This window comes from Brassica oleracea, chromosome C3, assembly GCF_000695525.1.
Source record: "Brassica oleracea var. oleracea cultivar TO1000 chromosome C3, BOL, whole genome shotgun sequence".
NCBI lineage: Eukaryota > Viridiplantae > Streptophyta > Magnoliopsida > Brassicales > Brassicaceae > Brassica > Brassica oleracea.
The window spans coordinates 5,562,813-5,577,867 of record NC_027750.1 but is presented as its reverse complement, the minus strand read 5'-3'; the positions used below and the strand labels follow the sequence as shown (position 1 = coordinate 5,577,867).

At 35.1% G+C, this 15,055-nt stretch overlaps 4 protein-coding genes across 4 annotated transcripts; 3 read left to right on the top strand and 1 right to left on the bottom strand.

Annotated features, from left to right (window-relative positions):
- Positions 1 to 3,592: 3,592 nt before the first annotated feature.
- On the top strand, positions 3,593 to 5,399 carry LOC106332013. The gene is made up of 2 exons (XM_013770464.1): positions 3,593 to 3,713; positions 4,169 to 5,399. The coding sequence occupies exons 1-2, from the start codon at positions 3,660 to 3,662 to the stop codon at positions 4,838 to 4,840; spliced, it is 726 nt and encodes a 241-aa protein (XP_013625918.1). The 5' UTR covers positions 3,593 to 3,659; the 3' UTR covers positions 4,841 to 5,399.
- A 1,183-nt stretch (positions 5,400 to 6,582) lies between these two features.
- LOC106329095 (RING finger and CHY zinc finger domain-containing protein 1) lies at positions 6,583 to 8,739 on the bottom strand. Its single transcript, XM_013767686.1, has 12 exons — positions 8,505 to 8,739; positions 8,333 to 8,420; positions 8,165 to 8,224; positions 8,047 to 8,079; positions 7,877 to 7,954; positions 7,758 to 7,801; positions 7,624 to 7,664; positions 7,470 to 7,552; positions 7,296 to 7,387; positions 7,140 to 7,209; positions 7,022 to 7,063; positions 6,583 to 6,939 (listed from the first exon to the last, which is right to left on the bottom strand). The coding sequence occupies exons 1-12, from the start codon at positions 8,579 to 8,581 to the stop codon at positions 6,769 to 6,771; spliced, it is 879 nt and encodes a 292-aa protein (XP_013623140.1). The 5' UTR covers positions 8,582 to 8,739; the 3' UTR covers positions 6,583 to 6,768.
- Positions 8,740 to 10,162: 1,423 nt separating this feature from the next.
- Positions 10,163 to 13,332, top strand: LOC106333868 (cation/H(+) antiporter 9). The gene is made up of 4 exons (XM_013772257.1): positions 10,163 to 10,411; positions 10,512 to 10,987; positions 11,569 to 12,115; positions 12,199 to 13,332. Exons 1-4 carry the CDS (start codon positions 10,163 to 10,165, stop codon positions 13,330 to 13,332), a joined length of 2,406 nt encoding a protein of 801 aa, XP_013627711.1.
- Positions 13,333 to 14,185: 853 nt separating this feature from the next.
- LOC106331813 (histone H2B.10-like) lies at positions 14,186 to 14,771 on the top strand. The gene has a single exon (XM_013770228.1). It carries the CDS (start codon positions 14,243 to 14,245, stop codon positions 14,669 to 14,671), a length of 429 nt encoding a protein of 142 aa, XP_013625682.1. The 5' UTR covers positions 14,186 to 14,242; the 3' UTR covers positions 14,672 to 14,771.
- The last annotated feature ends 284 nt before the right edge of the window (positions 14,772 to 15,055 follow it).

Genomic DNA, 15,055 nt, shown 5'->3' with positions numbered 1-15,055 from the left:
AAAAAATAACAATGAAGATTTCAAAATTAAAATATTAACTTTTTAATATATGTTCAACGCAGATATCAAAATATAAGTATGTATTTTCATATGATGTATAGTTTAATTTAAACGATATGAAATATATATATATATATATATTAACATAAATACCTATTAAAATAAAATTATTTATTCATATGATTTTACAATCATTGTATCTTATTATAGAAAAAAATTTAAACTTTGATCACAAAAGTTTATGTGACACTTTTAACAGTTTTAGTAATTTATACTTGTTTTGAAAAATTCAAAATACAACATATACAAGAAAAATCTAAACTTTTATTATATGATTAATGTAATTGTGTAATTTATTTTAATAATAATTAACTAAACAAAAATGATATAAAATATACAAATTGTTAGCAAATCTTTATTATTTAAAATCATTAATTACCACATATATCTTAATCACATTAGGTAATTTCGTATGTTTTATTTAAGAAAATAATATATAATAATTTCAATTTGATAAATGAATGGTTCATAATGGACATACTATATAAGATAACATTTCCTACCAATTTAATTTTGGACAAACAAAATTCGTAATTAATTTTCAAGCTGCCACGTAAACAAAATTAGCATTCCAATTATGAGATAATTCAGCAAAACATTTTTTTAATTAGTATGTACAAACTACATGTTATAACTTTTTAAATGTTTCTATATTAATATATATGAGATATTTGAATATAATAATAACATTTTAGTAAAATTGTCACATTGGTTCCGCCTAGTTAAGAGTGTTTTCTCTGGAGTTTACGCCTTTTCGGTTGCAAAACTTAGTTGAAAAATAACTTATAGAGTTATAGATTAATCAGTTTAGTGGTTTAGTATATAAGACATACATGGCTGAAGGTCGCGAGTCCTAATACACAAAAGATATCTAATTTTTGCACCAACTCACACGGGAAACCTAATAAGTAGCCAAAAGACAGAAGTTCTTAAAATTCTATCACAATGAACAAAGAAAGAAAATCAAAAGTTTTGCTTCACATGCTCTTAGATTAATGTTGGTGAAAGAGACCATGAAATGATAACTCTTGTCTCCCTACTTTTAGTATTGGAAGTACTTTTCTCTTTTTACATATATACCCATCTGCATGTATATTGTTGAACGAGAGAATCCTTTAGCTCTTTTTAATGGATACCACTCCACTATCACAATTGGTAGGAACATATCGTGCACTACATCTATATTATAATATTACTGTGACCATCGATGATATTCATGATAATCACTTAACATGCCCAGGGACCCAACCAAATATGGAGATATTACTTTCCTTTCTTTAATTCAACTTGCAGACTTGCAGTAAAAGTCAATTCATCATTTTCATCAGAGTATCCATTATATATTTTGGCCGAAGAAATTAAAATTGAGTTTTTACTCAACTGACCCCCTTATACTCTTTTCGTCTGGTAATATTAAAAATTCATGAAGGAATACATTTGATGGTTACATAAACTGGCTGGCTGTTTCCAAGACAAAAAAGGATATGAATATGTAGAAATATGAAAATGCATGCATCGTAACTTTTTTAGTATAAAGAAAACTGATAAAAAAATCCTTAGCTATGCTTGAGGTTATTATATATATTTCTTAAAGACTTTAATTTGCTTAGGGTTTCTAGAAACTCGGCAAGATCTGCAGACAGATCCACGCAGTTCAACCCGATCCACGTCGACCCGGCCTAAAGTTGGCCCTCGATCCTTGTCCAAACATTCCGAGATTGACGCTTAAAGAACCATCATCTCGAAGTGGCGTATTAGGGACAAAGGTCTCACATCGATAGTTGGAAAAGATCTTTAGTAATATATAAGATAGATGAACCACTCCACTTATCACCAATTGGTTTTAGGTTGGAAGGTCGTCTAGCTTGAGAAAGAAATCGATAATCCGACCATAGATTGTAGATCTTTGTACGACTATTATATTAAAATATTGACGGTGGCTATAGCATAGGCTTATAGCGATGTTTATATCAAATTTTTAAATATTGAGCTGTTTTGTTTTCTTTTTTCAAAACTGAGCTGTTCAGTTCTGTAATATTCACGTGAAATTTGGAAACGAAGATGTGAGTCCTTATTTTTCCACGAGTAGTGATAGGTTTAATAATTGAAAAAGGATTCCATCAAACTTTTCTCAATGTATTGGTGGAAAAAGTTTGGTTACTTGCCTCTTTTGCTGACAATGGAATCCACTTCTCATTGACTCCATGCATCTTTAGTTGTTTATACCCATATGCTTTCATCTTCATATACTTTCTCTGTACAAAATTGAAAAATATGTTATTAGAACACTCGTTCCCGCTCTTTTCGCTGAACTTGATTTTTCTTGGATAAAGACAAGAAATCGTATTGTATCCAAGAAAAAACGAAGAAGAAAACAAAAGACCTTTAAAGAGTTTTTAGACTATATATTGTGAGTGAGTGAGTGAGACCAATGTCAGTAAACTACGATACTGGTCTTCCGCCAAATAGTTACGGCAAAAGAAATTAATATTTATATTTTATAAATACTACTTCCAGCAAAACAAGGAAAAAGAAAAACTATCTACAGCTATAATATTTAAAAGATACACCCACTAAAATGATTTTAATCTCGTTCATGTAAACATGTATAAGAATGATTTGCAAAAAGAACTGAATTATAGTTATATATTTAAAACGTTTTTCGGTATTGGGATATAAATTTAAAATGACTATTTTGGTGTCTTTCTACTGTTCACATACTAAGAAAAGTATTCACCAAGTATTTAAAAGATCGTTATTTTTTGTGAAAACACTAGTAATGGACGAAACCATGGAGATCCACCTAAGGACAAGCCCGAATGGTTTCTTTCATTGACAAACAAGTTAAGGAATCATATTGAATCTCTCAAAGAAGGGAGGATGTGGCATTTACAAACACATATGAGGTACAACCACAAGGGAAGTGTTTAGTATATCAAAGGTATATTGATAAGGTGTTTAGGATAGATTCGAATAATTTATACAAAAAGACATCTTTATTTTATTAAGAACATTCAAAGATATTACAAAAAACTTAAGAGATTAAAATCATATTAGTTCTTTGGAGTTGTGGTTTGATTCGAGATGAGAGAAGACTTAAATTTTTTATTTAAGATCATTTTTTCAATGTAGTTCAATCCATTTTTACACACAGTTATAACCACTGCATAGAGGTTCTTGAGTTGAATAAATTCAACATTCATTAAAAAAACCGTAGTTTCTCTTTGAATACGAGTCAACTATATTACTTTGAATTTGAGTTGTGCCATTTTATTTTCATAGCTATACAGTTATACTACGATAAATAATTTTCTTATAGTTTGCGCGGTAAAATATAAAGTGGAGTTAGTTGAGATAATGTTACAAGAAATGATACAATCATGTGCTATTATTTTAACTGTATCTTTTTAGTTATTTAACTAATTATTGAAATCTTGAAAGAAAGCTACATACCTGAAAAAGCTTGATCTGCTTTAAACAGTCCAACAAGTTTTTACTTATTTATATGTCCTTCCCTCCCTAAGTTAGACTCCATTCTCTTTCTATCCCTCTCTAACACAATTTTAAAAGAGAATCAAAAGCTCAGTTTAGTAGAATTTATGGATAACCAGAGCAATGCTCTTCTTGGCTGGCCTTACTATTCTCATGGAAAGGTAAAATTTATTCCATCTCTTTCTAAAGTCGAGTTTCTTCTCTTCCCTTCACCAAAGCAATGCTCTTCTTCTTCTTCTTCTTCTTCTTCTTCTTTGATGTTTTTGCTCAAATGGGTGACATAATGTCTGTCCAAAACAAGAACTTTAATGTGGAATTTCTTTTTACTATTCTTGGTTGTTCTAGCAAATAAATAAATAAATACCTGAATCTAGACCTAGTTGCTAAGACTCAACTGGATTTTACATAATGGTGGCCTTAATCTGCAACCAGGTGACTCAATCCTTGATGTCTTTAGAATTATTTTTATAATAGTTGTCTTAGCATGCAACTAGGTCACACCAAACTTAGGGATCCCTCTGTTCTGTCCCATCTAGCTTATTTTAAGATACTTTTTTCCTCTGTTTTTTTTTCTTTTGTGTCTCTAATTTATTTTCTACTTCTGTGAAATTTACAGACTACAGAAGAATTAAGACACTCTCTTCTGTGCACAACACTAGATCTCGAACAAACAAAGATGTTTGCTCATGAGGAAATAAGGAAAAGGGATGAACAACTGATCCAGCTCAAAGACATCTTAACCAAAACCATTAAAGAAAGAGACGAAGCTCTCCAGAAATGTGAGCGTCTCATGTCCGATAACCTCACGCGTCCACAACACCAGCAGCAAAAGCATATGACTCCTCCTTTATCAGGAGCTTCAAGCATTGAAGATGAAACATTGCATCCTCAACAATTTACATCCAACAAGAGTTTCTCATCCTCGGATTGTGAAGAGAGCTTTATGTCACCAAATGATCATGTCATGAACCCACACTCATCTCAGCTTGAAGAAGTATCAGGAAATGAGATTATGGATCCAATGTTTCCAGACAAGCCATTGCCTGAAAAGGGCAAGCTCTTACAAGCTGTTATGAAGGCAGGGCCATTACTTCAGACACTGCTCTTAGCCGGTCCACTACCTCAATGGCAACACCCACCACCGCTTCTCAAGACTTTCGAGATCCCTCTAGTCACCATCCAGTGCCCAAATGTCAACAATGGCTGTGGAAAGTTCAACAGAAAGAGAGTATTATTCTCAGATGGGTCGTATTCAAAAACTAAGTATCAGAAAGTTCTTCTCCACTAACCGACACAGTTCTGGCTGCTGCTGATCTTGATTCTTACTCAAGTAGTACTATTAGACATCTAATATACCATCACATAGGTCAATTTCAGGGTTTTAATCTCACTTAGTGCCTTAGTGGGTCAAGTGAGAGTGGTCTTTGTACATTAGGGTTTTTGGTTATGCCCCATTGTGGGAGACAGAGTCTGATCCATTTAGGGTTTAGATTTAGAGTGATGAGAAAGAAAGACCACAAAAAAAAAACTCCCCTGGTTTTATTTAATACTATGTGAGAGTTTGCTATTTTTATTTATTTCTATAGGGATGCTGGCTGTGGTTTTGTTTTTTTTTGAGTGTTGTATCTCAAATGCATTTTCACACTCATGTGTTGGCTCCATGATGTGTTGAACTAGGGTTTCTATGTTTTCTTCTTTTTATGCTCAAGGTTTTTCCATCTACCACCGGTTGGTGGAGATGGATATTATGTTGTGTCTAAAGCTCAAGACTTTAGCTTCACTGATTTTCTCTCTCTTCTAAATGTGATGTTATGTTTCTGGTTTCATAATGTAATCAGTTTTCTCTAGTAGTAACTGAAATTTGGTAATTACTTGTCGCCTTTGTGGGGGTGTGCTTGAATGATTTTTTATCTTTGAGATAATTTATTTTAATATTTTGCTTTACGGAGAGATGGGTGGGAGATAACGACCAACAACCAAAAGTTCTAAGAGCCCAAAGCAAAGCAGCTTTGTCGGGTCGGGTAGGTCCTGGATATCTAGAGTCGGATCTTCTTGTCCTGTAATGTAAGTAGTGTCCTGTGTCAACATAGGTTAGTTCATAGATTGTTTGACCTTGGTGATGGTGTCAGTATATTATTTTAGCGGGTTAGAATCACTACTTTCAAACTAATAATTTTACTAAATTGAGGTTGTGGATGATAATGGCTTCACGAGTTTGAAGGAACTGCCCACTAGGGTTTATAGGGCCATCGTATAAACAACTCAAATCTTATTATACAACTATAATTGATTATGGATTTTTGTTTGTTTCACAAAATTTATAACGTAGCTGATAGCTAACCTACTCAATTCATACTTTTTGTAAGAAAGTTTAAGTAACGACAAACCGCCTCAAATATTGTTGTTAGGTAGCAAACGAAAAAACATCTCAAGCTTGAATATTTCAATATGCGTAACTTCTGCCGACTTTTGTCGGTAGGATTGATTTATTCATCGGATATTTTTGTTGAAGTACATGCATATATACTGTTTACACATCTAGAGAACATCTTTTAAAACATGTTCTTTCTCTTCTCTTTCCTTGTTTTTTCATGACTAAAATTCGAAATATCAAATTCTATACTAATAAACGACATTTTTAAATTGAAAGTTCGTTTATTATATATATGATATATCATATCGAAAACAGTGAACTAGCACACAAATAAAATCTAAAAACCGTCATTACAAACCAAAACCAAAGATGAAACCAAGTTGCAATAAGACTGGTTGTATACTTTTTCAAAAGTTTTCAAGAAAGGTGGCGACAGTTGTAATGGACCAATCACCATAGCATTACAGTCGATTTTAGGAAAAGGTGACACTAGCTCAATCTCAAAGTTTCTCACCAAATGACACTCCTAATGCCTTTTGATTCGCAACGTATTAGCAATAGGCATTACACGAACCACTAAAGAAAACATAACACAAATGCCTGCCAGTTTATGAGTTTTATGATATTGGTTTTAACTATGTTTAGAGGGCATAACATCTCATAATCTGTTTTACGTTTATTATTTTAGACCATCTAGACCCGCCAAGTCGAATTAGAATGTTATAACACAGTCGTCATATGCATTTGAATATGTGCTGATATAGATAGTTAAAAAGGTACAGTACATAAATAATCTCCCTTGGGAAATTAAGACACCAAACCAGCCCCGGTTCAGGTCTTGATTAACCGGTTGAACCAACAACCTGAGGAACTCCTGAAGAGCAAGAGTGAGTAGTATCAGGCCCTCTCTGCGTCTGTCTAGTGTTGTATGAACCGCAGCTAGTGCACTTATGCGCAATCAAATGAAACCGAACATTCGTGTTTGAACCACAGTCATTGCAAAGTATCCATACCTAATTAGAAAAAAAAAATCACATTAGAATCCAAACCATACATACAAAACACACACAACCTCGTGAACACAATCTCGCTTACCATCTTGTCTTCGTACACTTTTGGCATTGGGTAGGCAGCAACCTGCAATGGTTAAAACTTAATGAACATAAGAGACTATACAAAAAGATATACCATTATACTATGAAGCCTTACTTACCTCTTCATCAAGTTTCTTCCACATGTTGGACATGTCACATATGGATTTAGAACATACAGGGCATGTGTATCTACACAACAAAACATCAAAACAAAAAAAGTATTAATCTTTGTTTACCAGTGACTTGCATTAAAAGACTTGAGAGACTTCTTTTACCGGTTATGCAACCCCATATCTTTGGTGCATTGTAAATGCATTGTGTGACCACATCTCAAAACCGTGATATCTCTCGTGGAATCAAACAGATACTGAAAACAAATAAACCCAAAAATCAAGACACTGTTATGTTACGTTGTTAAAGAAAAAATTTAGCGGATACGATTCTTTTACCTCAAAACAAACGGGACAATTGTGATGCATTGCACCTTCAACACATCGGTGCTTGTCCTCCATGACTTTGGAGTAGCAACATCCTGAAGCAGGAAACAAAATAAGAGCTGGAAGCAAAGAGAGAGTAGCACATAAAGTTTTTATTGTCTCTTACGACATCTTTTGCAATGGAAGAAGTTTTCTTCTCCTCCGGTCCTATCAAAACCAACATCATTGAGATTTGATTACTTATCAACAATCAGTTACCACAAACCTACAAGAGTTTTTTTTTTTTTTTTGAATTGGTACCTGCAAATCCCACATTCATCGCAGTGGTATTGCTTCTTGGAAAGCTGAAACAACAACCAATGTTGAATCTCATTAATACACATTCCAGTTTATAAGAAGAGGATTTGAAGAAAACTTACATCATCATCAAAGAACTTGCATTTTGAGCAAAAGTACTTCCCCATACATACGCCACAACTAGAGCAGTTCTGCTGAACCTGTAAGAAAACAAATCACATGTCAGCATCAAGACACATCTTTACACAAATAACATTCGATTTATTTCAAAAAAAAAAAAACAGATACTCACATCTTGTTCTGTCTCACAAAGCGAGCAAATAACCTGACAAAAAAAAAACAGAATCAAAAATTTATCACAGTGAAGAAATAAAAAAATGTTCAGAATATTAAATCTGATGTCAAATAACCTTTGAAACATCATGCCGAGGAAGATCATGTCTAAGAAGCTGTTCAGTCTGAAGAGAGTCCTGTTGAAAAATGAATGTTGATATTTAAGTAGTGAGATTAGATACAATATGGTTGGGAACAGAGTAAAAAAAAAAAAGATGATTCATTTAAGTATTAGTTTTAGATACCTTAGCTTCGTTGTGGCAATGTCTGCAATCGAAAACTTCATCGCAACAAGGTGCTCTAATCTTGCATCGTCTTCTATAATGTGTGCACCTAATAAACACATAAATTAAGGTTAAATTCAACAAAAAGCTTGAAACTTTAGCTTCAACAAAGATGGATATGAATGTAGTTTACCCGTAATGCCCAGATCCAAGCTCCATAAGATTGGTAAGTTGTTGGTTTTGCTGAATTTCCTGGAAACCCATTTCCATATTTACTTGTAAAGGTTTGATCTTTGATGCTTCAGATTCTTCGAGAGTAACGAAAGTATGAAAAAACGTAAACTTGAGGAGTTGCAGAGAAGAGAAGGGAATCAGGTAGATATTTGTTTATATGAGGTGATGATGATGAGAGAGGTGACTCGGCTACACGCCAGATTTTTTTTTTTTTATCTTCCCCTGACCATTACATATCTATATTCAATTTTGTTTTGTTTATTTATTGATGTTGAAACTAGATGCACATTTGAAAGCTGTGGTAAATTAAATTTAGTGGTAAAATATCTTGCTTTTATGCAATATACTCGATTTGACTTTTTGGGTAAATTTTCTTTCACATATATGTTGATAAACTATGTAATAATATAAAATCCTACGTTAATAAATAAAATATACCGTGTAATTAGGAAAAAATATCTGCCGTGGGTAGAATTTGAAAGTTAAAAATCCTGAATCCAGTTATTTATATATATCACCAATTTTGTTAGCTTAATCATTTAAGATAACTATATATATATATATATATATATATTAAAAAGAAGAAATTTCAGTTCAATATTATTTTTTGGGTTGAAATATGGAATATTTAACTGTGTAAAAATCATTTACTGTAAACTAAAGCGAAAATTAGAGAAAACAATAAAAACTTTGTATTGGCATGGTTTTCTGAAAAACCAAAGAAAACATAATGAAAACAAATTTTAAAAAGAGAGATTAGCCTAATGTTTATGAACTAAACCGATTGATTGAAATCTCAGATATTCGTAGTTTCATTTTTGTTAAAATATACTTATGTGTTTAGTTTTCCGGAAAGTCATTTATATTTCAGAAACTGCATGAAGGAATGATAACAAAAGTTGGCTGCCATATTACAAAAAAATTATGTTATCAATAAAAGAAAAACCAGAGTTTGTTATAATCAATGATTTGGTTCAGTTGGCTCGCCATTTCAAGAACCTGGTGGTGTGTCCACATCAATGTCAATGTCATGTTTTTAGAAAAGCAGAACAAGATAGGATTGGATAGGATCCTCCATCTTGCTGACTTCTCTATATGGGTCCACTCTTTTTATATCCTCACCACTCAAACTCTATAGTTGATATGCGTTTCACGCAACTATCGACTATACAAAATCCATTAGACACGGAAAATAAGGTTTTTACATAATTGATCTACAGCCACGATTTCGCAAACCGTATCTCTATGCACCGTTGGATCTATCAACATTTTTTTTGGTATATGTCAATGTTATATTCGTATTTTCTGGTTCGGTATTTCACGTACCATGTGTTTGTTTATTTCGTATACATACCTGTTTGCGTATTTGTTAATAAGTAAAATTTAATTTACAGCTAAAAAGTTAAAAAAAAAAAAACTGGTCAAAAAGAGAACCCGCCAAATATTGAGAGACAACAGCAAATTTTCAAACAAATTACGCTGTTGAATATTTGTTTGTTAAGAAAAGACCAAAGACACAGAAACAAAATCTTCAACGAGAAATCAAAACATAATCGATCTAAAACAATTTTTTGACCAATACATATCTCTGTCCTTTTACTTGGATCAATCATCACCATGCCCGATTCTGCAGCACTAGCTCCTCCGCTTTGGCCGACGCTTAGCAACGCCAAAGTTTGTTATGGAGCCGCTAATTTCAACATCTCTTCTTTCGGAATCTTGGAAACCTATAAAACTCCGAGTGTCATCTTTGGATACGCATTGCCTCTACTTGAGATGCAAATCAGTCTCATCTTCGTCCTTGTCGTCTCTTCTCACATGTTCCTTAGGTTTATTGGCATACCACAGTTCGTATCTTACATGCTCGTAAGTTAAAACCTTCAAAAAAATTATGTTTCTTGTGTTGTACGTAAATAGGTAATGGTTTCTTGTGTCACAATTAATGAATTTATGTTTTAAAAATTAGGCTGGTTTTCTTCTTGGACCTCAGCTGATTGATTTAGTGGACTTTTCTTCGGACCGGTTGTCGTTGGATTTGGACGGTAACGCAGCGTTGGAAGGTGTGGCCAAGTTCGGGATGATAATGTTCACGTTCTTGATGGGCGTCAAGACCAACAAAAGAGCAGCGTTTCAAACCGGCAAACGACCAATTGTGATCGCGGTTTCGTCCTTTGTCCTGACAATGGTCACAGGGATGGGTTTCAGAAACTTCCGTATCGACAAGGTTGATCCTCTCTATATGCCTTTGAGGCTGGCCCCAACAGAACGCACCGTGATTGTATCGATACAGGCTATAACGCTGTTACCGGTGGTAACCCACCTCATACATGAGCTTAAGATTCCAAACTCGGAACTCGGACGCCTCGCAATATCTATCTCCGCCTTCAACGATCTCCTCGCTTTTATCAATCTGATGTGCGTCTCCTACATTGGAACATACAGGTATCGAATCTGAACAATACTAAAATCCTAGTTGAATCAAATACTTAACCATAAACAAATTTTTACCAAAAAAAACATACAGGTATCCAAATAGATATATAAAGGTTTAAATCGTGCATTTGCATACATTTTTTTATATTGCAAGATTGTTTATATAAGAGAATTTTCTTTTTGTTCATAACATGGCATTATGTAATATGCGGGTTTGAGATCTATACAGTTTATTCCCTTGCTAATATTAACAATAAAAACATTATATGAGTTTTGAATCGGGGATGGTTACAAGTGACAATAGTTTGTTTTACCTACGTAAACTTAAGAAAAAATCTCAAAAAGTCTAAAATAAGCTAGGCTGTCCAAAACAATGCAAGTGCTCTACTTTTGGTTAAAAACTGGTTTAAGAATTGGTCAACAAAAAAAAAAAACTAATCATGTTTCATTTACAAAAAAAAAAAACCATTTTTATAAAAATTATATTCATAGTTCACGTAGATGCAGACAACATTCGAGTGACACATTAACTTAGTATCTAACAATTTTTGAACATTCGTTATAATATATAGTCTGAAACGGTCGTGCAGGTACGTATCGCCGAGAACAGCCAACCGCGATGCAGCGGCAATGATCATCTTAGTGCTTGTGCTCATATTCATCATCAGGCCTGCGGCTCAACGGATAGTCAACATTACCCCAGAAGGCAAGTCCGTACGGAAACTCTACTTGTACGGAACAATCATGACGGCAGTAGCCGCGAGCAGTTACACAACGTTTTTCAACCAAATACACGTTCTAGGAGCCTTTATGGTTGGGATGGCAATCCCAGACGGTCCACCTCTGGGGTCAGCGTTAGAGGCCAAGTTCGAGAGCTTGGCTACAAACGTATTTTTCCCGATTTCAATCGCGGTCATGACCATGAAAGGTGACATTATAGGGGTATTATATGCGTTCGATGACATATCGTTTAACATATTTCTGGTGGGTTTTACATTGGTCCTGAAATGGACTGCCTCTTTTGTACCTTGCTTGATCTTCAAGTTACCTACTAGAGAGTCCATTATCATCGCCATGATTATGAACTATAAGGGTTTTGTTGACCTATGCTTCATTGAAGGCGCCCTCAATAAATGGGTAATAATTATTTATTACAGAACCCTAACTCACTTTACATGCATGATTTCGAACTAATGGGCTAATGTTTTTTATTTACACAGAATCTGTCGCATGCAACGTACACGTTCTTGATGATGTACGTGTTAATGAACGCGGGGATTTTACCTACTATTGTGAAAGCACTATACGATCCAAAGAGGAAGTATATTGGTTACGTAAAGAGAGACGTTATGCATCTAAAATCAAATTCAGATCTCAAGATACTAACGTGTTTGCACAAACCAGACAACATCTCAGGCATGATCTCGCTGCTTCAACTGCTTTCTTCTCCGCTTAACAACGAGAACAAAGACAAAGGTGTTATCGCGGTCACGGTGTTACACCTCGTGAAACTCGCGGGACGTGCGTTTCCCATCTTGGTACAACACGACAAGCGTTCTAAGCCGCGGCTGCTTCAGAACTCTTACATCCAAACAATGATGCTCGCGTTCAACGAGTTTCAACAGGAGAATCTAGGAACTACTACTGTTAATTCCTTCACAGCTTTCTCTATTGATAATCTAATGGATCAAGACATTTGTAATCTCGCTTTAGACCACCTCACGTCGATGATCATTATACCTTCTGGACGAAAATGGTCACCCGATGGATCATATGAATCGGATGATGTTATGATCAGACGTGTGAATATGTCTCTCCTCGACCGTGCTCCATGTTCTATCGGCGTGCTCAATAACCGAGGGCACCGTAAATTGAGGATCAATAAAAGGAGTAAAGGTACGGTTAAAGTGGGTGTGATCTTCATTGGTGGTAAAGATGACTGGGAGGCTGTCTCTATTGCGAAATGGATGAGACAGAACCCTAGTGTGCGTCTCACGGTGATCAGATTCTTGTCTGGTCAAGAACCAGACAAGTCCAAGAATTGGGAGTACCTTGTTGATAATGAGGTCTTGAATGATTTGAAAGCAACATACGCCTCCGCCGAAAATTTCTCCTATACGGAGAAGATAATCAAAGGTGGTCCCGCGGTGGCCACAGCCGTTAGAATGGCGGCAGAAGAGAACGACTTGATGATTGTAGGGAGAGATCACGACGATGATTCATTGGATTACTCGGGTTTGGTGGAGTGGATGGAGCTTCCGGAGTTAGGAGTCATCGGTGATTTGCTTGCATCTAAAGAGCTAGAAACTAGGGTTTCTGTTTTAGTTGTTAAACAGCAGCAACAACATGAATGAGTACATGCTGGGATACCCACATTGTAGATAATAAATGACATATACCAATTCATTTTTTTTTCTCGATTCGTTTTGAATAAAAAGTTCATGATTCATTACACACTACACCATAGGATCATCACACTGACTTTTGTCCAACACTACACCTTTATATATTTTTCAACCTTAAATATCCATAAGGTTAAACTAGGTTATATATTTTTTTGTTCTTGGGTCAATCACTGGCCCACGGGCTGCCGCAGCAGATGCCTTTTATGATCACGGACCAAGTTGAGCTAGACTAGATCACCCCTCTTCTCTTCTCTATATATATGCACATACGCAGCAATTTTCATCCATTGTGATTTTACTCTTATATATTTTATATTCGAAAATATATTTCCAACGGCCTGTTCATATGCTACAGATTAAAAGATAATGAAAAAACATAACTGACCAATGATAATTAAAGTTTATCTAAAACCAAACTTGTTTGAAAAACCATGTGTTCTAGAAACCAAAAGGCCCAAAAAAAATTGTATCGCCACATAAAGCCATGTAATCGTAGCCGTACAACCTTGGATAATAGATCAAAGACAGCCACGTCATCTATCCGTACCAAATCTTAAAGAATAAATAAAATTGGCGCTCATCGGCTGCGATGGCGGGTAACAAATTTTTTTCCGAATCTCGATTTCCTGATAACGATTTTTTTAAAACGCACGCGCGCTAAAATAAAACAATCTTATCCATCCATTCATAATACCTTTCACATCGAACAGCACATTTATCGCCACGTCACTGATCCGCGTTTCAGTATCTCGACCAATAAAATCTCTTCCTCTATTCCTTTATAAACAAAGAAGACGACGGTCTCAAACAGTCAACAAACCATCACATCAATAATCTCACTCTCTTAATCATTGTAGCAATGGCCAAGGCAGAGAAGAAACCAGCAGAGAAGAAACCGGCGGCAGAAACCACCACCGCCGCAGCAGAAAAGAAGCCAAAAGCCGGTAAGAAGCTTCCGAAGGATCCCTCCGCCGTCGCCGGAGACAAGAAGAAGAAGCGTTCGAAGAAGAGCGTCGAGACGTACAAGATCTACATCTTCAAGGTGCTGAAGCAGGTCCACCCAGACATCGGGATCTCGAGCAAAGCGATGGGGATCATGAACAGTTTCATCAACGACATCTTCGAGAAGCTCGCCGGCGAGTCTTCCAAGCTCGCGAGGTACAACAAGAAGCCCACGATCACTTCCAGGGAGATTCAGACGGCCGTGAGACTCGTCTTGCCTGGAGAGTTGGCGAAACACGCTGTTTCGGAAGGGACCAAGGCGGTTACCAAGTTCACGAGCTCTTAGATTTGGAATTGTTTGTAATGGTTTTTTTTTAAGTTTTAACTAGTTGTTGGTAGTTTTATGCTTTTTGGTATCGTAATCAGGTTATGTAATTTGGCGACTATTGTTTCTTTTACTTGAAAAAACATATATGAAAAGAAAGTTCTTAATTTTCTAAAGTTTTGGCAAATTTCATTTTCTTGCAACTGTGGAAATTACATTTTTACATAAACAAACCAAATCTAAATCAAGTTATACTTATACATAGTCAAGATGCTAAGAATCAACTGAAGAACACATCAAGATTCCTGATACAAGTTCAAATCGTATGATTAGTTAGCTTATGTTATTGAGTTGTTCAAGTAGGAAGAAAGTTGTAATTTGGAATTTAGATCCCCACACAACCGT